Genomic DNA, 25,155 nt, shown 5'->3' with positions numbered 1-25,155 from the left:
AATTCCTTCAAGGGCGCCTGGGTGGCTCAGTTGGTTAAGCGACTGCCTTCGGCTCGGGTCATGATCCTGGAGTCCCTGGATCGAGTCCCGCGTCGGGCTCCCTGCTCGGCAGGGAGCCTGCTTCTGCCTCTGACCCTCCCCCCTCTCATGTGCTCTCTCTCTCATTCTCTCTGTCTCAAATAAATAAATAAAAAAAAATCTTTAAAAAAAAAAGAAAATTCCTTCAAATGATTGTGGCCCATGCGGTATTTTCAGGTTTTTTGTACTGTTAAAAAGTGGTATTTTCACTTGACACTTGTATTGTCAAAATATGAATACCATAATCTTAGAAAAATCAGTTGTACATGCATTTCTAATTTGTTCCACAACAAAAATGATACTATAATAGCTAACATGTGTTGACCATATGTGCAACATGCTATTCAAATGCCTTACATGAATAACTCATTTAATCCTCATAACTTTATAAATGCAAGTACTGTTAATATTTTCATTTTATAAATGAGAAAAGTAAAAATGAGGTTCAATGTCCAAGGTCACACAACTAGGAAATGTATATTCCTAGTAAATATACATACATATTTACTGATGTCTATCTGTAAAGAATATAATTACTTTGGTAATTTTTGGCTGTAGAATTACTTACAGTGTACATTTTAAAACCTACAACATTTGCCAGGATTCTTAAAATCAGTCCATTAGTGTTTATTGTCTGTGACTGTTGTGTACACAGAAATTGTTGCTATCAAACTAGAGGCATCTTCACACAGATACATAAAACAATAAATACGGCAATCTTGGGATGTTTCTCATAGACCATTTCTCTTTAGTAGATGGAACACATCAAGAACTTGATGAAATCAGTCTCCTTACTGCTGTCACAGTATTTATTTTATCTACCAGTCCAGAAGTTACTACCATCCCATGCCTTCAGAAGCGCTGTATTGAGAAATTTAAGGCTACTCTTGAGATAAAAGATCCTGTGGTAAGTGTCTTTAGTAGAGAGATGTTTGTAATAGGAATATGTTTAGGCTTTTCTAAAATTTTTCTTTGTGATTTTATTGGCTTCAACAAGAAGGACCACACTAAATTTTTTATTTTTAGGTTTAGAGCAATTTGTATTCTTAGGGTGACAAAGCCAAATAATAATGGTCTTACTCTTTGGCCCCAAGGATAGAGCATAGCTGGAGAAAGATAAAGGAAATGTTTAAGAAACAAAAAACAAACAAACAAACAAAAAAACTTAATTTGAAATAGGGACATCTTAAAATTGATATATGTCTAGAACTTACAAGGGACATTAAGTAAGATACTTTGTTTTTGTTTTTTTAAAGATTGTATTCATTTATTTTAGAAAGAGCCTGCATGCAAGCGGGGGAGGGAGAGGGAGAAGCAGACTCCGCATTGAGCTTGGAGCCTGATGTGGGGCTCAGTCTTATGACCCTGAGATCATGATCTGAGCCAAAATCAAGAGTTGGACACTCAACTGACTGAACCACCCAGGCGCCCCTTAATAAGATACTTTGTAGCTTATTATAGTGGATTTCCTAAAAAAGAGACTTTACATGCCTTTGAGAATATGATATGAAATAATGGGACCCATCCTGAAAACTGTACACACAAGTTAATCTCATTCCTTTATGACCCCTTCATTTGCTAAATTAACATCCTGTTCCCTTTATGCACTGAAGAATGAGTTGGTCAGAAAGACTTAATTAACAATTAGATTCGGGGGAAATCTGTCAATAATATCAAAAGGTTTTAAAACATTTCATCAAATAGTAGTAGTAAAGATTTCATGGGTAATACAGAAAGTTACATAGTTTAAAAAACAAAGTTCTTTTAATAGAGAACATTCAGCTTTCCTTAGTAATCAAAGACTTGATAAAGACAATATGAAACTTGGGAAATTATTTTGATAAAATGCAGAATCTTTATTTTCTGGTAGATTATTTTAATAAGGCAAAGAAAAACCTTTTATAATCTTTTATCAGGAGCAGACCAATAATCCAAGAAAACTTTGTCCATTTAACAGAGAGAAAGCCAAATTCTAATTTTGTACCAGTGTATTTATGATATTAAAGTTCATTTTCTTGGGGCGCCTGGGTGGCTCAGTCATTAAGCGTCTGCCTTTGGCTCAGGTCATGGTCATAGGGTCCTGGGATCGAGCCCCGCATCGGGATCCCTGCTCAGCAGGAAGTCTGCTTCTCCCTCTCCCACTCCCCCTGCTTGTGTTCCCTCTCTCGCTGTGTCTCTCTCTGTCAAATAAATAAATCTTTAAAAAAAAAAAGTTCGTTTTCTTTTTTTACTTTTAAATGAATTTATTCTAATCTTAGGCAGCTTGACCATGAATAAAATTCCTTTCCCAAAATCCCTTTCCACAAACTTTCTACAACTTTCTTTTGTACTTTTGGATCTTGTCCTCTGTCTTTCCCCTTTCCCATCCTGAAATAACCAGCCTCACTTTAGGACAAAATTACTTTCTTTTCCCGCAGCAAAATTGCATCATCTGCATCCCTCATTCTTTCTCTTAACTGAAAACATACATTCTACTTTCTTAGGATACAGAGATGATTCTATTATCGATCGATGGATCACAGCCGCTAACTCAGGAAACAAGTGGTTAAGCCCTGACACACTGCTGAGGCCAACTGCTCCATCCCTAGGAATCCCAAGGGGGCTAGACAAATCAAATGCATAGCTCCTGGCTGGGTTTGCCACCACTGTTACCAAACAAACTCAGATAAACTAATCGCAGGAGAAGCCAATCACTCAAGAGACAAGGGTTTGGAAAAGAGAACTGGAGAGCTTTATTTGGGGGGCCAGCAGCCAGGGGAGGTGGCTCAAGCCTTAACAACTGACCTCTCTGCCAGCAAATGAACACCTAGAGTTTGATAGGGAGAGGTTCGGGGGATTCATGCAAGAGCAGGCAGCACTGATCATGGGAAGTGTGTTCAGCAAATGATCATGGGCAGGGAACGGTATAGGATGTGGTCTTCTAGGCATTCCGTTGCTATCAGGGCTTTTTTGGCCTGGTAGTTGGAATGTTCAGGTCATTGCAAAACGTCTTCCGTCAATGCCTCAAGAAAGTATAAGAACAACAGTGGTTTTCAGATAGGGCATGAGTTAAGCAGTCTTGTCTATTTCTGGTCTTAACTATTGGGGCCTATTGTTGAGCTAGAGGGCTTGCTGACAAATACTTCTAGTAGTTTCATTACATACATGAAAATTTTTAACCCTTAGAAACCGTAATTTCTTTTTTTTAAGATTTATTTATTTACTTTTAAGATCTTATTTGAGAGGCAGAGCATGAACAGGGGGGTGGGGGCAGAAGGCAAGGGACAAGCAGACACCCCGTTGAGCAAGGAGCCCCACACAGGGCTCAGTCCCAGGACCCTGGGATCACAACCTGAGCCAAAGGCAGACACTTAACCAACTGAGCCACCCACGCACCCCTTATTTATTTATTTTAGAGAGAGCGAGCGTGTGGTGGGGGGAGAGGGGCAGACGGAGAAAGAGTCTCATGCAGACTGTGCACCAAGCGTGGAGCCTCACCCAGGACTCATTCCCATAACCCTGAGATCATGAACTGAGCCGAAACCGAGTCAGACCCTCAACCGACTGCACCACCCAGGTGCCCCAGAAACCTTAATTTCTAATGGAAAACTGTGAACTGTTAAACCAACATTCTTGAGATTGACAAATTTATGAATACATTTTGTAATTTCTAAAAACATATTTTTCCTCAGTATATTTTTTGGTAGGGAACCAAACATGTTTACTAACAGAGCCAACTATCTTAAGTTTCTTAGTAATAAACCAAAAATAGATAAACCTATGTTGAGTAATTAATGTTTCAGCTTTTTATTTTATTTGGAAATGATCCAGATATTGAATGAATATCCACCTTTCAACTTATCTCAGTATAATTTTAAGGTTTCAAGTTACCAAAAAGATTTTTGGAAACTATTTTTAAGTAAACATACAGATGCAGGCAGACCAGGTCTGAGGACCCACCAAAGGGTCGTTGGCTTTTCGCAGGATGAAAATCAAACGCAAGCCAAAAGGAAAAGCGAGCAGAATTATTGAAGACGTAGAGCAGATACACAGAGCATCTGGGAGACTCAGAAAGGAAAAGGAGGGGCACCTGGGTGGCTTAGTCAGTTGGGCGTCTGCCTTTGGCTCAGGTCTGCTTCTCTCTCTGCCCCTCCCCCCCACTCGTGCTCTCTCTTGCTCTCTCTCTCTCTGAAATACATAAATAAAATCTTTTTAAAAAAGAAGAAAGAAAGGAAAAGGAGCGTGAGTCTCATCCTTGTTAAAGGATCAGGAATTTTATTGAGGATGGTGGTTTGTTGTATGTGTCCTCTGACACATCCAGGAACTGGTCAAACAAGGATTGAGTGCTCAGGTATCTTCCATAAGTTACTTATGCCCTCGAGTCAGGGGTCTTGGCATCAAAGTGTTTGGAATCACTGGTCTTGGAGAACATTCATGACATTTGTGATGGCCCTGCCTGGTCACTCCTTAGATGTTCTCAAGCAAAGAGCTTTCATTTTAAAGTTTGAGCCATGAGATAGGTATGATGATGAAACCTCACTAGCTCATTAAAGAGCAGTTGGATCCAGGGCGCCTGGGTGGCTCGGTTGGTTAAGCATCTGCCTTCAGCTCAGGTCCTGGGATTGAGTTCCGCATCGGGCTCCCTGCTCAGTGGGAAGCCTGCTTCTCCCTCTCCCTTTGCCTGCCTCTCTGCCTACTTGCGCTCTCTCTCTCTGTCAAATAAATAAAATCCTAAAAAAAAAAAAAGCAGTTGGATCCAGATTGTGTTTCTAAAGTTTTTATTTAAATTCCAGGTAACATACAGTGTTCTATTAGCTTCAGATGTACAATATAGTGACGCAGCAATTCTATACATTGCTCAGTGCTCATCATGACAAGTGTATTCTTTTTTTTTTTTTTAAAGATCTTATTTATTTAGGGGCACCTGGGTGCTCAGTTGATTAAGCGACTGCCTTCAACTCAGGTCATGATCCTGGAGTCTCAGGATTGAGTCCCGCATCAGGCTCCTTCCTCAGTGGGAAGTCTACCTCTCCCTCTGACCTTACCCCCTCTCATGCACTCCATCTCTCTCTCTCTCTCTAATAAATAAATGAAATCTTTAAAAAAAAAAAAGATCTTATTTATTTATTTGAGAGAGAGAGTGAGAGCAGGAGCAGGGGGCAGACAGAGGGAGAGGGAGAAGTAGACTCCCCACCGAGCAGGGAGCCCAATGCGGGGCTCAATCCCAGGACCCTGGGATCATGACCTGAGCCGAAGGCAGATGCTTAACTGACTGAGCCACCCAGGCGCCCAGCAAGTGTATTCTTGAATCCCCTTCATCTATTTCACCCATCCTCCCCTCTGTTAACTATCGGTTTGTTCTTTATAGTTAAGAGTCTGTTTCTTGGTTTGCCTCCCTGTTTCTTTTTTTCCCATTTGCTTGTTTTGTTTCTTAAATTCCATATATGAATAAAATCATATGGTACTGTCTTTAACTTACCTCACAGAGCATAATACTCTCTAGCTCTACCCATGTCATGTCAAATGGCAAGATTTCATTCTTTTTTTATGGCTGAGTAATAATCTGTCATATAGTAGATCATTTTTTTCTTAAAGTAGGCACCACTCCCAGCATGGAACCCGGTGTGGGGCTTGAACTCACAACCCTGAGATAAAACTTGAGCGAGATCGAGTCAGATGCTTAACTGGCTGAACCACCCAAGCACCCCTCCTTTTATTTTATTTTTTTTTAATTTTGATTTATTTGTCACAGAGCACAAGCAGTGGGAGTGGCAGAGGGAGAAGCAGGCTCCCCACTGAGCAGGGAGCCCTATGCAGGACTCAATCCCAGGACCCTAGGATCATGGCCTGAGTGGAAGGCAGAGGCTTAACCTGCTGAGCCACCCAGGGGCCCCTACCCCTCCCTTTAAAAAAAAAAAAAGCCTCTTCTTTTTTTTGTCTTCAGTCTTAGGAATTAGGAATAATCTAGATAACAGTTCCCAGAGAATACTTGGTAAAACATTTCCATCTCAAAGGCACAGGAAAGAATGCAAGTTCCTCCAGAAAGGACTTTTGTTCCCTTTGGCCTGGATTTTTAACAATACTTACAAGCCTTTTGAGATAAAAAGGGAAGCTTTTAGGATTGGTAAAAAGGATAGGTGGATTTTGAATTGTTTCTGGAGCCTCATTTCTGTTTTTGCAAAGATCTGTAAAATAAGGATAGTTGCTAGAGGGAACACAAGCAGGGGGAGTGGGAGAGGTAGAAGCAGGCTTCCCGATGAGCAGGGAGCCTGGTGTGGGACTCGATCCCAGGACCCTGGGATCATGACCTGAGCCAAAGGCAGATGCTTAACAACTGAGCCACCCAGGCACCCCAGGACAGTTGGTTTTAATTCCTCGAAGAATTGGTTTACATTATCTTCAATTTGCTTCTTTATATCTGGGAGATTGTCAACTAAGATGGAAATCAAAAGATTACTATGTTTTCGATTTAGAGTTGTGTGTCTTGGAATATTTTAATAGGTAAGAGTTTCATTTTAGCTTAATGAAGGAATCCTCAAAAACAAACAAAAACATTCCCATCAGGTTCTGAAAATCAGCTTCTAATTTGGCCAACTTTTGACCATAGACTTACCTTGGGAATAGTTACTTGAGTTCCCTTGAACTCGAGGCATCCTCAAAGAGGATGCAAAAGATGTTTTATTTTCCTCACTCTACTTGTTACTACAGACAGATCTGGGAGAGTGGACTCTCATAAGGATTATCATTCTTTGCTGGCTTCTGCCAGTTTCCCCAGGATCCTATGTGCAGTCCTGAATGGGATTTATGTAGAGAGTGTAGCTCCAGTATCTACCAGAATTTGGTGATGTTTTCCATTAATTTTAATTTTAGTTTCCTTTGTCTATTTAAAGAATAATAGCAATGTACCAGAAATTCCCTTAGAATCTTGTCAGTTCTGGGAGAGGCCCTTATGGGGCCTTCTTCCAAGGTAGATATGGAAGCATTTGAATTGGTGTTGAAGGATTTGCACAAAACCTTTGAGAACAGTCTTTTTTCCAGTATCCCAATTTCTGGGCCGGTGTTTTGAGGATGGGCCCCCAGAGGGCTGCAATGCAGGAGGTATTGTTTTAGATACCATTTGTGTCTAATTTTTTATTCCCTTTTTGCAATGAAACTTTCAGTGAAGCTATTGAGGAATCTTAAAGCCTTTTGGAAGCTTCTGCATAACATTTAAAATAGGTATCCCATTCTCTTTGTTTGATTTGAGAACCCTTGCTTTTAAGTGCACTTATTAAAAAATTGACCTTGTTTGATTGGCACTTTCTCCCTAATGGCCATTGTAATTCTAGGTTGCCTTTAGTAAGATTTTGCCATTCTTACAGGTCTTTATAGCTACAGAGACTATATAGTTCGTAGATATAAAATAAACAGGTGTGCCAGAAGGTGGGGTGCTCAAGTTTTTGGAATTTAAGGATCCCATTTCTTTAAATATTTGGGTCTCTCAGAGCCAAACTAATCCCTAAGAGGGATGTGCTGCTGGGTTGGGGATTGCACGGTGGTTTTACGGTGTACTTCATTGCATAGACATTTTCTTGAGGTTGGTAGGTAATCTGTGTCAATCTAACCCATTCTGTGACCCATTTATCCTAGATAGGAGTCCTAGAGTCAGGTAACAAGCACTCTTAACAGCTTTTATGTACTCTACCAGTGCCCACCAATTTTGCAGCTTTTTGGCTTCCTGGATTTCCATCTGCACTAGCCTTTACTTCATGTGCACATCAACATACAAGGAGTGACCAAAGAGATGTTACTGCAGACTGGCCAGTAGAAGGCCTTGTATAAAACACCAGCAAATCCCAATGTGGATGTGGGGGCTGGGGAAAGAACTGAACCAACAGACCCCAACAAATAGGGACTGTAGACTGGGATTCCAAACAAATGGAGAACTGCTGATGGAACCACCAGTCCACATCTGTGTTTCTCCTTTAACTGCCAAAGCCTTCAGAAGTTTCCTTCAGATCCCATCACTGCCACCAAATCTGTCAAGGAACAAAATTCAACTGAGTAAATTTTAAAGATCTTACTGGCTTTATTCAACGATTCATGAATTGGGCAGCATCCCATATACCAAATAGAAAAGAGCTCTGAAGAGCTGTACAAAATCAAAGATTTATAGACAGAGGAAGGACAAGGAAGTTACTAACAAAGGGTGCATTGTTTCGGGCAAAGCTACCTTCCTTAGGGGGATAGCTGGGGTCTATCAGGCAGATTACCTCACTAGTGCTGACCATGTAATTCCAGATTGACTGGTTTAAGATTCCAGTCCTGGGAGAGGTTGAAACTGTAATTAAGTTAGGTATTGAGTCTGGGTTTGGTAACATGGGCTTCGCCCAGGTGACTCCATTTTGCTCTGTTGTCCCTTTTTTTTTTTTTTTTTAAGATTTTATTTATTTGACAGAGACAGCAAGAGAGGGAACACAAGCAGGGGGAGTGGGAGAGGGAGAAGCAGGCTCCCCATTGAGCAGGGAGCCTGACGCAGGGCTCGATCCCAGGACCCTGGGGTCATGACCTGAGCCGAAGGCGGACGCTTAATGACTGAGCCACCCAGGCACCCCTGTTGTCCCTCTTTTAACACCCGTTAGCACTTGGATTTTTCACAATTAAAGGTAAATTAGAAAAAAATTCAAATGCATTTTTTAGAGACTTTTCTTTAAAAAAAGGTTTTAACTCACAATTTTTATTTCCTTTTCAAATTTACATTACAGTCTGCTTGTTAATATAAATGTATATTTACAGTTTATACTATTTTTGTTTCTTACCTAATTAGGTACAAATCAAGACCTATCAGCTCCTACTTTCCATTTTTCAGTATCCAAATCCAGCTGTTTCCTACCCGTACATTTACTCTTTAGTATCCTCTATTGTGGAAAAACTACAGGAAATAGACAAGAGAAAGCCTGAAGACACTACTGAACTTCAGATCTTTCAAGAAGGCATAAAGGTCTTGGAAGCACTGGTAGCCATTGCAGAAGAACAGCACCGTAAGTGTCAGCACTAAATTCATACTAAGTAAGAATCTGTCCCAAATCAGAAATTTAATGTTATTTTAAATGTAAAACATTCAGTTGGTCACTTAACATTATATTTCCACATTCACTGAAAGGCAAGTGTTAATTCCAAATATTGATATTATTTAGTGTTAATTTGAGAGGAGAGATTTAGAAGGATCCTTTTTCCCTTTCAGTGGGGAAAAATGTGTACAGATAAGTAAGTTTACAACTTTATATATTAAACACAACCTTCAACCCAGGACTTGTATCATTTATTTACTTAACAGGTTCTCAGCTGGTGGCCTGTCTTCTGCCCATCCTCATTTCCTTCCTTTTGGATGATAATGCTCTGGGATCAGCAACTTCCGTAATGAAAAATTTACATGACTTTGCTTTGCAAAATCTCATGCAGATTGGGCCTCAGTATTCATCAGTTTTTAAAAATGTAATGGCTTCTTCTCCAGCCCTGAAAGCCCGCCTTGAGGCTGCTATCAGGGGCAACCAGGAAAATGTCCAAGTCAAGATACCAACATCTAAACATACTAAGAACCCTGGAAAGAATGTAAGCATCCAATTAAAGACCAATTTCCTCTGATTTTCTTGTTTTAATAGTAAGCACCTTAATAAAGTACTTGATTATTTCCTTCTCTTTGGGGACAAAAGTGACATTTTAGACACAAGTGCACTTGGAGGTCTGGTTGATTGTCTTAAATAGCTGTGACTTTTTGAAGTAATATCAAACTTAACATTTTTTGTGGGTTTTTATTTTTATTTTTTTTCAATTTAATAAAACCACAGAGCTCTTGCCGGGAATTTCAAGAAAGTGCTAAAGAATTGGAACTTACTAAACAATCCATTCCTTTAGAAATGAAATGGATTTCTTCTGACAGTCCATACACACACGGTATACTTAATACTTTGGTGTAGATATAGATTTGACTTTAAATTATCTGCATTTATATTGTATCCCAATTGCTAATTTAAAATTCTGCCTTATTCAGTAATTAAACTTTCTGGATTTCTCAAACAACATAAATGATTGGAAACATATTTAGGAAACTTGGTTCAGAATTATCCAATATATAGTAGTACAAGTTAATTACAGCCCTACAGTGTGACTTAAGATCTGGTGTCTATAAATATCATGGCTTTTCACCACCTTTTGTTTTGGTTTGTATTTGGTTCACAGAATGGAAATTTTACTTATTTTAAATAGAGTAGGGTATCTCCAGTTTCTCACATGGATTTTCTGTTACCTCTGCTCCCCTCAATTTTGTTTATTTTCATTTATGACAGACATTCATATTAATGAGTTTACAGATTCATATCTATATTTAGGTCAACTATGGGTTTATATAAAACAACAAATTTAGATCATCAACGAATGCAAGTATGTTCTTTTATCATGAAACATATTTTAATATAGAAAAAAATCTAATGATAGAGTCATATTGGTTGAAAAAATATTTTTTAACTGCTGGTAATCACTGACTCTCCTTCCACTTCAGTGTTATATGTATTAATCAAGCACTATGTCACAACATAGCATTTCCCTGTTAAAAAATTAAAAACTGGAGTGATAGGGGCATGTTCAGAATTGAGAAAATACTTTGAGTCAAGCAGGAACAATGTGATCAGTACTCTCTTTTATTATGTTTGTATATAAATACTCTTGTAAATTGTTCAAAATGAAAACACTTGACAAAATCTAACACTACAATCAATTTTTTTTAATTTACATAAATAAAGCTAATTTTCTTTATCATTCCTTGTATTTGAGATTATTTTGCCCACAAAATATGGCTGGTTAGTCTCACAGATTCCAGAAAATCAATTCTGTGGAGCAAATAATATCCCTTCTATGTGACTTGGCATTTTTCTCAGAGGATCCCTTTCTTTGGAGTGTTCTTTGCAATAGTTTGGATTCACTGTCTTCATAATTGTCTCTTCCTAATTGTCTCTTCCTAATTGTCACTTCTGTTTCCTTCACCTGACTGCCCTTCTCTCTGTTGTATCTGGCAGACTCTCATTCCTTGTAAGCTTGGTTTAAATGTCACTTCCCCTTGTTAACTCTCCTTAACACTTCTTACCCTCCTCTTAACACTAAGCAAAATTTTTTTTTAAGATTTCCTTTATTTGTGTGATAGAGAGCGCGCGCGTGAGCAGAAGCAGGGGGAGCTGCAGGCAGAGGGAAAGGCACGAAGTGGGACTTGATCCGGGGACCCTCGGATCATGACTTCATGATTAACAACTGAGCCCCAGGAGTCCCTACAGGTGTCCCTACACTATGCAAATTTAACTGCTTCCTCACCAGTGTCCCTGGAGTGCTTTACACATTCTTCTATGCATGGAACATCACACTGCATTTCAATATCTCCCTTTTAGACCACCTTCTGAAGGGAGGAATTTTTGTCTCATAATTGCCTTTGTGGCATCAACTAAATACTTAATCACTGTTGAACTGCACTGATGCAGGATGGATTTGAGCTCAGAAATCTCCTTTGTCAAGGCAAATGGGTGGTTCTTAGGATACAACTTACTGACTTTTGAGTTCTTTTGTCCGTTTGTTTCATTTAGTTCATTCTTAAACATTAAGATGTCTACTCATCATTTAGTGATATAGTTTCCTGAACTGTTTGGATTAGAAGTGTTACATGAATGTCAGTAGTTAATGAAAAAATATGTCCAGTGTCACGGAATTAGGAACTTTGAGTTAGGCACATTCCTATAGCCTTTTTCTTAAATGTATCACCTTGTTTAAAACAACACTGAATTAGTAAATATATTCTTAATGGTAAGGAAATTAAGGCTTAACAGCTGGTATTTGAACCTATCTTTCAGATCCAGGGTCCATGCTGGAAACAAAAACAAGTGCTCTGGCAGTCCTGATTACATCAAACTTTAGCTTTTCTCCTTTTCCAAGGTTCCACATTCCCTCAGGAGCCTTCCTCACCCCTTGCCTAAGATGTTTTCAGTTGTATTTCTCCAAATTGCCACCAGAAGCTTTCTGATCAATAGGGAAAAGGTTTTTGTTTTTGTTTTTGTTTTTTGGTAAATTCTGTCCTCCACAGTTTGTATGGGAATAAACTATATGATTAGATATTGATGATTTAAGTTTTGATTTGTTTAAAGATGAATAATTTAATCTAAAAAAATACATCAAAAATTATATCTGCCTTTATTTTAGAGTCTCCAGTTGTGATACAGCTGTTGCACTTTAACCAGCTTGGTTAGTAACTTGGCTGAAACAAAATGGTGTATTTGTCTTGAGCTTTTTTTTTTTTTTAAGATTTTATTTGTCAGAGAGAGAGAGCAAGTGAGCACAAGCAAGGGGAACGGCAGGCAGAGGGAGAAGCAGGCTCCCTACTGAGCAAGGAGCCTGATGCAGGATTTGATCCCAGAACCCTGGGATCATGACCTAAGCCAAAGGCAGACACCCAACTGACTGAGCCACTCAGGCATCCTGAGCTTTTATTTTTCTAAGGGAAGAAGTAGAGCCAAGTTTACTAGTTGAGTCCCGTTCTATTTAATCCACTGCTTAAAAACTTATCATGGAAAGACCTAAAAAATAACATTGGATATAACAGATTTCTATTAATAGCATTGAAGCAAAATATTACTTCTATAAAACAGACTTCAAAGTCAACCTTAAAGGGAACATTAAGGCACTTAAATACAGTAAGTCCTGTAAAGAGTTTTTAAGTGTAGGAGCACCTGACTGGCTCAGTTGGAAGAGCATACAACTCTTGATCTTGGGGTTGTAAGTTTGAGGCCCATGCTGGGTGTAGAGTACTTAAATAAACTTAAAAAAAGATATAAGCATAGTGCTATGGGAGCCCAGAGGAGACGACCAAGGCTTCCAAGATAGAGTTAATTCAAGTCCATGGAATATCATAAGATACAGGCTTAGAGAATAGTACTTACTTGGGGGAATGCAAAACCTGAACAGTTCTTTGTAACAATAATTTTGAAGAGAATTCCCTCTATGCCGTATCCTAAGAATTCCCTTTGTCTTTTTATTATAACTTTAGGACCAAGGTAATTACATATCTTGCATTTTCTCCATCAGTTGAATATACTTTCCTCTTTACAAATAACTCGTTAATCCTGAGAATACCTCAATTTATCAGGAGAATTTTACCTCTATGTTTGCTAGAAATACAGTTCCCCAACTCCCTGCTGATAGTGATCATCCACCAATTAATTAATTGTGTCTTGTGTTGACTTTTCTCTCTTTTTTTTAAGATTTTATTTGAGAGAGAGCATGAGAGCGGGGAGGGTCAGAGGGAGAAGCAGACTCCCCGCTGAGCAGGGAGCCCAATGCAGGACTCAATCCCAGGACTCTAGAATCACGACCCAAGCTGAAGGCAGCCACACAACTGACTGAGCCACCCAGGTGCCTGACTTTTCTGTTTACTAGTCTGTTTAACTGGTGCCTGCCTGCGCTTTTAGCTTTGAGGAAAATGGGAAATTTTGTGTTGTTTTGATTATATCCAGTACAGAACACAAATACAATCCCAAGTTCTGTATATTCAAAGGAGCTAGCTTTCTTTAATTGCATTTCTGTTTGGGTAGGACTCCTGCTTACTCTTCTCTTTGGGGCACTATAAAATGATGATTCCACAGGCTATTTGGGGAAAATTCTTATTACTTAATAGCCATTTTTCATATACATTCACATATAATTCTTTAAATAGATAATATATTCCCCAAAACCTTAGTTTTTGAAAAATTCTAACTATATTTTTTTAAGAAAATAGGCCATTGCTGCCAATTAAAAACTAATATTGACAATGTTTGCTTAATGGGATCAAAGTTTAATCACTTTTTTCTGAAAAATATCTAGAGGCAAGAATAACTTGATAAGTGAATATATACATACACACACGTCAGAAGTAATGGATTGCTTTATAAAATAAAATATTCCAAGAAGGAACAAAAGTAATATTTTTTAAAGCAATTTAAAGTATGCCAGTGACACAGCAAGAGTAGTTTTTTTAGTGCTATTATTGGAGGTAGTGCAAGTGGCCTCAGAAAAAAACATGCATACACAGCCAAAACAGAGGCTCTCTACTAAACAATGAGGGCTATAAACCCCAGTATTTCTGTTGGTTACTTGTTTCTGATTGTAACAAAGCTTTGGGCCTTGTATTTTATAATCAAATGTTGGAGGAGTGCTCACCACTGATTGGTCTTCCCATACCTTTCCTCCTTTGTTTCAGGCAGTTACTAGAAACACATCTTCTAGGCCATTGTTTAAACACAAAAACGTCTTAAAAATAGATTTTCTAAGTTATGGAAATGCTTTTGTTTCAGCAGTCAACAGAGCTATTGTAAGTCAATATCATATGAAAAGTGGTTAGACAATGCACTTCCTATTCTCCAGTCAGCTATGTTCTCCAGTCAGGGTACTCTGCCATTTGCTACATTTTTCACTGGAAATGTTTTTTCTTATCACTAGTAATGTGACCATTCTGATTTCTCAATGTTGTATCAAAAATGTAGAATTGTCTACAATACGAATATGTTTGCTTAGTTGTTTGATTAATGCTCTTAACATGTACTGGGACTTCCAGAAATCACCTTAGAACCTGTCTCTGAGCAAACACATGCCTAAATCATTTATAACAGTTTCGAACTATTTTAAAATGTGAGTTTCGGGGCACCTGGGTGGCTCAGTCATTAAGCGTCTGCCTTCGGCTCAGGTCATGATCCCAGGGTCCTGGGATCGAGCCCTGCATCGGGCTCCCTGCTCAGCAGGAAGCCTGTTTCTCCCTCTCCCACTCCCCCTGCTTGTGATCCCTCTCTCGCTGTGTCTCTCTCTGTCAAATAAATAAATAAAAATCTTAAAAAAAAAAAAAGGTTGGGAGTTTCCATGGTCTTCCTTAAAAACCTATATAGCATATCTCATTATGTTAGTTTCATAATCATCTTCTATAATCATTTTAAAGTGCTTATTTGTCAGTGGTTTCTTCACTATAACACCTAAAGCACTAGTTAAAATATAGGTAAGTTGGACTTAAAACTAAAAACTTCTATGCTTCAGAGAGCACCACCAAGGAAGTGAAAAGATAATCCACAGAATGGGAGGGAAAGCTTTGCAAATCCTCTAACAAGAGTCTAGTATCCAGAACATATAAAGAACTCTTAGAACTCAACAATGAAAAGACAATTAAAATTGGGCAAAGGATTTAAATATACTTTTCTCCAAAGAGAGAAATTTGTACATATACAAATGGCTAATATACACACGAAAAGATGTTCAACATCATTAGTCATTAGGGAAATGCAAAGTCACAGTGAGATACCACATATATCCACTGGAATGGCTATGATCAAAAAGATAATAACGGGGCACCTGAGTGGCTCAGTTGGTTAAGTGTCTGACTCATGATCTCAGCTCAGGTCTTAATCTCAGGGTGTTGAGTTCAAGCCCCTAATGGAGCTCCAAACTGGGGCGTTGAGCCTACTTTAAAAAAAAAGACAATAATAAGTGCTGTAGAGGATGTGTAGAAATTAGAACCTTTGTACGTTACTAGTGAGAATTAGTACAGCTGTTTTGGATGACAGTTTGGCCGTTTCTCAAAAAGTTAATTATGGTATGATCTAGCACTTCCACTCCTGGATATGAAAAAATTAAAAACGGTCATACACGGGCACCTGGCTGGCTCAGTGTGTAGAGTACAGCTCTTAATCTTTTTTTTTAAGATTTTATTTATTTATTTGAGAGAGAGAGAGAGCACATGAGAGAGGGGAGGGTCAGAGGGAGAAGCAGACTCCCCGCTGAGCAGGGAGGCCAATGCGGGACTCAATCCCAGAACTCCAGGATCACGACCCTAGGCCAAAGGTAGTCACCTAACCAACTGAGCCACCCAGGCGCCCTGCAGCTCTTAATGTTTTGAGTCATGAATTCAAGTCCTACACTGGGTATGGAGCCTACTTAAAAAAAAAAAAATTTTTTTTTTCAAAACAGTTACACAAAAAATGTACATGAATAGTTATGGCATAATTATTTTTTTTTTAAGATTTTATCTATTTATTTGACAGAGAGAGGCACAGCGAGAGAGGGAACACAAGCAGGGGGAGTGGGAGAGGGAGAAGCAGGCTTCCCGCCGAGCAGGGAGCCCGATGTGGGGCTCAATCCCAGGACCCTGGGATCATGACCTGAGCCGAAGGCAGACGCCTAATGACTGAGCCACCCAGGCACCCCGCATAATTATTGATAATAGCCAAAAAAGTGAGAACAACCCAAGTGTCCATCAACTGATGAATGTATAAAAATGTATATGTATAGTCATACAATTGAATATTATTCAACCATAAAAAGGAATGAAGTGCTGATACATGTTACAATGTAGATGAATCTTATTATCTGATTCCATTTATATGAAATGTCCGTTTACATGAAATCTTATGGATAGGCAAATCTTTTTTTTTTTTTTTTTTAATTTTATTTGTCAGAGAGAGAGTGAGCACAAGCAGGGTGAGTGACAGGCAGAGGGAGAAGCAGACTCCCCACTGAGCAGGGAGCCCGATGCTGGACTCAGTCCCAGGACCCTGGGATCATGACCTGAGCCGAAGGCAGACGCTTAACGACTGAGCCACCCAGGCGCCCTGAATAGGCAAATCTGTACAGACAGGAAGTAGATTAGTGGTTGCCACGGGTTAGGGATGGGTTGGGGTTGGGGAGCGCTAACGGGTATAGGGTTATCCTTTGGAATGAAGAAAATGGTCTGGAATTGGTGATATCGGCTCCACAACCTAGTGAATATAATAAAAACCACAGAATAGTACACTTTAAAAGCGTGTATTGTGTGGCACAAATTTGTTACAGGTTGAATCATGTCTCCCAAAAAGATGTTTAAGTCCTAACCCCTACAATGTCAGTAGCCTGACGCTGCGTCATAACACCTATGTCATTCCCCTCGCTTCATCCCATCACATAGGCGTTTTATCATCTCACGTCATCACAAGGCGAAGTTCAGTACAATTAGATATTTTGAGAGAGAGACCACATTCACCTTTTATTACAGTATATTGTTATGATTGTTCTATTTTATTATTATTGTTCATCTCTTGCTGTGCCTAATTTATAAGTTAACTTTATCATAAATATGTGTGTATAGGAAAAAGGATAGTATCTGTAGGATTCAGTACTATCCACAGTTTTAGGCATTCACTAGGAGTCTTGGAACTTACCTGCCATAGATTAGGGGGAACTACTGTAGTGATATTTTGTTACGGTAGCCCTAGAAAACTCATACAGATTTATTTTTCAAGTTTTAAAAATGGAGTCAGGTGAATGAAGCTAGAGTGTATTATGCTAAGCAAAATAAATCAGAGACAAATATCATATAATCTCACTCATATGTGGAATTTAAGAAACAAAACAGATGAACATAGGGAGAGGGAAGCAAAACATAAGAGACTCTTAACTAGGGGCGCCTGGGTGGCTCAGTTGGTTAAGCGACTGCCTTCGGCTCAGGTTGTGTTCCTGGAATCCCAGGATCGAGTCCCACATCGGGCTCCCTGCTCGGCGGGAGTCTGCTTCTCCCTCTGACCCTACCCCCTCTCGTGTGCTCTCTCTGTCTCTCATTCTCTCTCTCAAATAAATAAAATCTTTAAAAAAAAAAAAAAAAAGAGAGACTCTTAACTAGAGAGAACAAACAGGGTGGCTGGAGGGGAGGTGGGGGGTGGGCTAAGTGAGTGATAGGTATTAAGGAGGGCACCTATTGTGTTAAGCACTGGATGTTATATGTAAGTGATGAATCACTAAATTCTGAAACCAGTATTACATACATGTTAACTAGAATTTAAGTTAAAATTTGAAGAAAAAATAAAAATAAAAATGGAGTCTTACAAAGAAGTTAAGAGACCAGGCTACGCTTGGCATATAGTAGTTGCTCAATATATAAAGTTAATTTGGTTTATTTTGAAGGGATGAAAGGGTACTGGGAACAGTGCTTTGTGTAGGTCAATTTTATTATGATAGAGTATGATTCTTTATTGCTTAAAAATCAGACTAATAGCTATCTTTTTAGTTATCTTACTTAATAGTGCTATTTCAATTCCCCAAACACGTCAGATTCTCTGTTGCTTTTCTGCCTGTTGGCCATGGTATGGTGATATACCCAATATGTGTGATTTTAGGAAAGATACCTGAGTTTTCACTCTTCTGATCTACAAAATATTCTTCCTCCTTCATATTTTGATAATGAGAATCAAATCAGAGTGCATGTGAACACACTTGGAACCCCAAGTGTAAAGCATTATTCTTCCAATACCATGGATTGTAGCTATCTATCTAATTTAAGCCTTACCCCAAAGTCTTCATTAAAATTACATCAAGGCCATGTTTACATGTCCAATTATAAAAATCATCAGAAGATAGTTATAAAATCCAGATTTGTGTTGGGGCGCCTGGGTGACTCAGTCGGTTAAGCAGCTGCCTTCAGCTCGGGTCATGATCCCAGAGTCCTGGGATCAAGCCCCACATCGGGCTCCCTGCTCAGTGGGGAGCCTGCTTCTCCCTCTCCCTCTGCCTGCCGCTCTGCCTACTTGTGCTCTCTCTCTCTCTCTCTAATAAATAAAATCTTAAAAAAAAAAATCCAGATTTGGGGCTCACCCTAGAACTACTACATCAGAATCTTCAGAGGAGGGGCCTGAGACTTATTTTTAACTGCAGCCCATGTGACTCACATGATCTCACAAACAAGGGAAATTCTTCCCTGTCAAAACCTACTTACGTGTAGTATGCCTGAAAACATCAGGAAAGCTTGTTGAAAAAAATAAGTGCCAGGTACCTGGGTGGCTTGGTCGTTAGGTGTCTGCCTTCGGCTCAGGTCATGATCCCAGGGTCCTGGGATCAAGCCCCACATCGGGCTCCCTGCTCAGCAGGAAGCCTGTTTCTCCCTCTCCCACTCTCCCTGCTTGTGTTCCCTCTCTCGCTCTTTGTCAAATAAATAAAAATAAAATAAAAAATAAAATAAAAAAATAAGTGCCTACCTAAAAAATAAATGCCAGAAAGTAATGAAGTGCTAAAAACAAAAAAAGCAATGGGGAGGGCGCCTGGGTGGCTCAGTTGGTTAAGCGACTGCCTTCGGCTCAGGTCATGATCCTGGAGTCCCGGGATTGAGTCCCGCATCGGGCTCCCTGCTCAGCAGGGAGTCTGCTTCTCCCTCTGACCTTACCCCCTCTCGTGTTCTCTCTCTCATTCTCTCTCTCTCTCGCTCTCAAATAAATAAAATCTTAAAAAAAAAAGCAGTGGGGATATATCAAAGTATAAAATATATGTCCATTTGTCTACACTGATATAAATAACTGAATAAATGATGGAAAGTAGAAATCTCCTATGTTGAGGAATTCCAAATAATTTATGTAGATATTCCAGCCTCAGGAAGGTGCAACTTAACTCCCCATTCCTTAGTGTGGGTTGCACATAGTGATTTCCTTTCAAAGAAAAGGGGAGGAAGAAAGAACTTTACACTGGAGAACCCTTAAAACACAACTTAAGCCAGGTGATCAAGATTAACATCAATAAGTTATGTTGATAGTGTGTACCCTTGATATGTGATGAGAATGGCACTTTACCTCTGTGGTCTTCTTCCCAAAAACCCATAACACCAGTCTCATTATGAGAAAAACATCAGACAAAGCCAAATTGAGGGACATTATTTAAAACACCTAGCCAATACTCTCCCAAACTGGCAAGGTCATCAAAAACAAGGAAAGTCTGAAAAACTAATAACCAAGAAGAACCTAAGGAGACACGACTAAATGTAATGTGACATTCTGGATGGGATCTTGGAACAGAAAAAGGGTATTAGGTAAAAACTAAGGAAAATACAAAGTACGAACTTTAGTTAATGTCTATATTGATTCACTACTTGTGGCAAATGTACCATACTAACGTACTATGTTAATAAAAGTTAAAACCTGGCTTTGTGGTATATGGCAACACTGTCCTATCTTGACAACTTTTCTATAAATCTACTTCTAAATTTAAAAGTTTATTTAAAAAGGAAAAAAATCTGGGCGCCTGGATGGCTCAGTCAGCTAAGTGTCTGCCTTCGGCCCAGGTCATGATCCCAGGGTCCTGGGATGGAGCCCCGCATCAGGCTCCCTGCTCAGCCAGGAGCCTGCTTCTTTCTCTGCCCCTCTCCCCCACTCATGCTCTCTCTCTCTCTCTGAAAGAAAGAAATAAAATCTTTAAAAAAAAAAAGAAAAAAAAATCTGATTCAGAATGCCGGGGGATAAGGTCCCAATAATTTGCATTTTTAACTAGCACTTGGTTCTCAGAAGTACCACCTTAACTGAGGTCTGCTCCTAGTCTGGCCTTCAGCCTAAAGCAGAATAGCTGTGAGGCCACATGACCACTGCCTGCAGTAAGTTTGCTGATTAACAGTTTAACAAGTATTTGCAAAGTAGGTCAGTTCAGTCTCTGTTTACCTGTGGTTTTAGGTATTAGAAGAGCAGGTAACTCTGTCCCTGGTCACCAGCAGGAAAAGGTGTGGTAGGATAGAAAAGTAGGTACTTGTCTTCCATTTTGAGAGTAACACCCATCTTAATGAGTGTCAAAACACCTTAGTCACTTCCATTTTATTTATGCTGCTGTTTCCATGTACCACGTCCTTGGGCTCTGCCCCAGATGAAAGAAATTAAGTGCCAAATTCTACCCCACAATATGAGTTGGTGAAAATGGCCACAATAAATAATGTTGTTCCTGGACCTTTGTTTCCAGTAGTCATTTCTTTAGTCTTAATCCTCAACTCATCACATTCCTAATGCTTTCTCTCATTCCCTCACCCAGATAACAACAGTGCCTCTTGCAGGTGAGAAGACTATTGCATTGAATGGGATACTGTAGAGTTTAAGTAAGTGATCATAAAGCTCTAGGTCTAACAGCTAATGATCCCTAGTATTTATGCTACTTTATTAAAAACTCAGTATCCAGGAGGAGAAAACTGGCAAGAAGAACAGGGCAGATCTCAGACCTAGTAGGACAAAGAACACTGCTGGGAGTTCTTTTTAAGTCCTTGGAAAACATATAACCACCAATGTCAGGTGATAGAGTTTTTTCATTACATGGTCATTACCACATGGGTCTGTGTGTGTGTATGGCCATGGCTACATTTCTTCCCTTATCAGAAGAATGATGATGCTTTTCTTTCTACCATACTCTTTTCTCTGAGGACAGGGAAAGAATATATCCTTCTCTTCAGTGTTTACACTCCATACTGTTGCTGATTAATTTCTATACGTTCTTTATGTTCTCTCTGCTGCAGTACTGCTCAGCCCACTAGCACACATGGGCCTCTTCATCTTTGCACAAGCCTTGTGTTTTCTTAACCTCTTCTATTCCTCACTAAGCTTCCCTCCCCTTTGTTCACTCTGTTCTGTTCGGAGTCTAGAAATAGAGACCTGGTTTCACAATTGATTCATGATGACCCTGAGTGAGATCATTGCTAATTAAGAATTATCGTATCTGGGGCGCCTGAGTGGCTTAGTCTTTGGGCGTCTGCCTTTGGCTCAGGTCATGATCTCCGGGTCCTGGAATCGAGCCCTGCATTGGGCTCCCTGCTCAGCGGGAAGCCTGCTTCTCCCTCCCCCTCTGCCCCTGCTTGTGTTCCCTCTCTCGCTGTGTCTCTGTCAAAAAAATTAAAAAATCTTAAAAAAAAAATTATATCTGTGAAAAGCACTTCCCTTGAACTCAGATGTTAAATAACCACAACAGAAACATAAGCCACCTATTGTGTGCAATGCACTGTGTGAATGAATATAAGGAAGTACCAGCAAAGCACCGAATTCTAGCACCAGTGGATCTGGATTCTAATTCAAGATCTGCCACTGACTAATTTTGTAGCTTGGGCAAGTCAGCCTCCTGCACCGCAGTTTCTTCTCTGCAGAACAGTTAAGTGTACTAAAACAAACAACAACAAAAAACAGTTGAGTGTGGTATGACCAACTATCCCAGTTTGCTTAGGAGTCCTAGTTTCAGCACTGAAAGTTCTGTGTCCCAGCAAAGTTTTAGTACCAGGTAAACCAGCATGGTTTGTTATCTACTGGAAGGCTTTCTGAGATCCTTTCTAATTCTGATACTTCTGGGTCTAAGGCTCAGAAATGCTGCCTATGTCCTTTTGAGAGTGTGGACAGACAGGGAGGGTGGAGGCTCTATGCAAAGAACTTGAAAGACTTCCTGCCTCCTGACCTGTGACTCACAGGGGATGCTGCAGGGCCTCATTCCTAACATCTCAGGGAAAAGAGATCAGCTGAGAATGGTACACTCAGGAAAAAGACATTCTTGGGTTTCCCCAGTGGGAAAGAAATTCAAAAACAATTGAGTAATAGAGGAATTTGTAGCAAATGTTGAGGCTGCCAGCATTCTTGCAAGTAAGCCAATGACCTTTTAAGCTACATCCACAACTGACCAGCTCCTTGGCCTTCATCCCAATGAAGGCTCCTTTCCCAGTTTAGACTATGCAAAACCGGTTTGGCAGCGAGTCTTTCAGTATCCTCAGATACACATTTATTCCGGCACAAGATCACATGAAATCAACTTCCTAGTAAGAGCTTTTTTAAAAATTAAAACAAAACAGAGCAAGTGACTGCCACTGCTGACCTTGACAGTCCGTTGTCTTAGTTTCATGACTTTCAAGAAAAGGATCCTTGGATGACTTGAATTAGGAGGGAAGATGGCTGAACTCTTGAGTGGATTTGCCACACTGCAAGGGACTACAGAGGCTTCTGGCTGATCCTGAAAAGAGATCAGGATTAGGTATTAATCTGAAAAGAGACACAGCTTGCTGCAGATTTATATTTAATTTAAAGCAAACTTCATGATCACCTTGTACCTTTTCTTTGTGCCTGATTTAATTTTGGCTTTTTGCTTATGATCAACTCCTATTTTGATCTCACCTCATAGAATAAATTTGGCCCAATTTCCTTCTCAGTCGTTTCTTCTTAAATGGCTGGATCCAAAACACAGCCATCACTAATTATTGAGTCAAAAGAGCTAAACTGACAAACTATTTAAGAAACCACGTAACAAATCAAGGAAATTCTCTAGCCCAACAAATTTAGACAGCAGTTATGTAAAGTCTCTTCCCCTACCCTTAACCAATCAAAAAATTCAGTAAAGATCAAGTTAAACGGTTCAAATATACAGTAAAATCAGATTAAACTGGTTTAAGAAGTATGCGCCAAATGGTAATACTTCCCCCTCCTCCCTTTCTGTGAGCTCTACTTTAGTAGAATCTAAGGCTATTTTTTTTTTTTAAGATTTTATTTATTTACTTGAGAGAGAGAGAATGAGAGAGAGAGAACACATGAGAGGGGATAGGGTCAGAGGACGAAGCAGACTCCCCGCCGAACAGGGAGCCCGATGCGGGACTCGATCCTGGGACTCCAGGATCATGACCTGAGCCGAAGGCAGTTGCTTAACCAACTGAGCCACCCAGGCGCCCAGAATCTAAGGCTATTAACAAAGGAAATTTTTAGCCACAAATTCGTTAACAAGAGTTAATTATCCAGAGATTAATTATGACTCAAATGAAGTCTCCTGTTTACATAAGATAGAAGTAAAGGGATCTAGTATAATGAATATCTAGAGAAGATATTTTTGGTGATGCATTGTCAACATGGGTGAGACTAGCCACGTAAGAAGGCTCTAGGCATGTGACTTTAAATTCTTTCAGTTGCACAGTTATTATATGTTACCTAATAGACTGTGAAGAAATTAAAAGATACGTGCTGGTTTGCTTTGTACATCCTGGTAGATGGCCCCATTTCTCATGATTGGCAAGATTGGGCCACCAGCCCTGACCACTGGCCTTTGAGTTTGTTAACTCCTCATCTGTGGAGCTGGGGGGATGGGGGGGGGGCTTTTAATTTCTTTAGGTCTTACCTGGGAAGGCATTTCTGAACAAAAAATCAGATGACACCAAAAGAGGTCCAATCAAAGCCTGATTCAGCCCTAAGTGTATATCATAATTATCACATGCAGGGTCAGGTTTGTGGTGCTATCCAGCCAGATGTCAGAGCTGTCCTGCTCAGGAAACATCTCCTGGCCCTTCCCCTCGGCTACGGTGGCTTGTGCAAGATGGGCCAAGATTAAGGCTCGAGACCTTCACGCCAAGAAGGAGGAGCTGCTTACATGGCTGGAAGACCTGAAGGTGGAGCTGTCCCAGCTGTGAGACACCAAAGTGGCAGGCTCTCCCAAGATCCCAGTTGGACGCAAAGATATGGTCCATGTATTCATTGTCATTAGCCAGACTCAGAAGGAGAATCTCAGGGGCACCGGGTGGCTCAGTCGGTTGAGTAGCGGACTCGTGATTTCCCCTCAGGTCATGATCTCGGGGCGGTAGCGTAAGGCCGAGTCAGGCTCCCCACTAGGCTCAGAGCCTGCTTGAGACCGGCCCCTTTTCTCTCTGCGCCTTCTCTCGCACGTGCGCGCGCTCCTCCGCGCGCACTCTCCCTCTCTCTCTCCAAAAGAAAAAGAAAAGAACCTCGGGAAATTCCACAAGAGTAAGAACTGCACGCCCGTGGATCTGGGGCCCCAGAAGACATGTGCGCCCTGTCCGCGGCTGAACAATCTCAGAGAGAGCCTGAAGCCCAAGCAGCAGCTGTGGAAGGATCGGTGGTACCCACGGCGGAAGTACCTGGTCAAGGCCTGAGCATCAGCATCACCAAAACAAACTGGAAAAAAAATCCTCCGGGTGCCCACTGTGTGCTGGGCACATTCAGCTCAGAAGGTACACAAACGCTTCCCCGGGTTTTTTCCCTGTAAGATGAGGAGGAAAGCTTTGTCAGGATTTTGTTTTGGGGTTTTTAATAGTAAAGTTATATATATATATATATTTTTTAAGATTTTATTTATTTATTTGAGAGAGAGAGAGCACAGGAGAGGGGGGAGGGTCAGAGGGAGAAGCAGACTCCCCGCTGAGCAGGGAGCCCGATGCGGGACTCGATCCCGGGACTCCAGGATCATGACCTGAGCCGAAGGCAGTCGCTTAACCAACTGAGCCACCCAGGAGCCCCTAAAGTTAGGTATTTTAAACATCTCTGAAATTTG

The 25,155-nt window shown here is 40.2% G+C and overlaps 1 protein-coding gene and 1 long non-coding RNA gene across 14 annotated transcripts in view; one reads left to right on the top strand and one right to left on the bottom strand.

The window, feature by feature from the left end:
• Positions 1–15,762, top strand: part of HEATR5A (HEAT repeat containing 5A) — a 117,819-nt gene extending 102,057 nt beyond the window's left edge. For 7 of the 10 annotated variants that reach the window (XM_064570919.1, XM_064570923.1, XM_064570921.1 and 4 more), the window contains 3 exons: positions 831–985; positions 8,864–9,077; positions 9,374–15,762. In XM_064570919.1, coding sequence (XP_064426989.1) covers positions 831–985; positions 8,864–9,077; positions 9,374–9,681 — 677 coding nt within the window. In that variant the 3' untranslated portion in view covers positions 9,682–15,762. The remainder of the gene's footprint in view (positions 1–830; positions 986–8,863; positions 9,078–9,373) is intronic. The other 3 variants (XM_064570918.1, XM_064570924.1, XR_010405133.1) reach the window with 2 other exon arrangements.
• Positions 1–25,155, bottom strand: part of LOC123861500 (uncharacterized) — a 79,775-nt gene that overhangs the window by 7,868 nt on the left and 46,752 nt on the right. For all 4 annotated transcript variants that reach the window (XR_008508087.2, XR_008508086.2, XR_006795035.3 and 1 more), the window contains exons 3-4: positions 24,743–24,864; positions 22,705–22,839 (exon numbers count right to left, since the gene is read on the bottom strand). This is a non-coding gene — a long non-coding RNA (uncharacterized LOC123861500). The remainder of the gene's footprint in view (positions 1–22,704; positions 22,840–24,742; positions 24,865–25,155) is intronic.

Source organism: Mirounga angustirostris, unplaced genomic scaffold, assembly GCF_029215605.1.
Source record: "Mirounga angustirostris isolate CCGP_5_RB_7025 unplaced genomic scaffold, mMirAng1.0.hap1 SCAF_9, whole genome shotgun sequence".
In the NCBI taxonomy this organism is placed as follows: Eukaryota; Metazoa; Chordata; class Mammalia; order Carnivora; family Phocidae; genus Mirounga; species Mirounga angustirostris.
The sequence above is the reverse complement of the archived record's forward strand: the minus strand, read 5'-3'. Positions and strand labels throughout refer to the sequence as shown.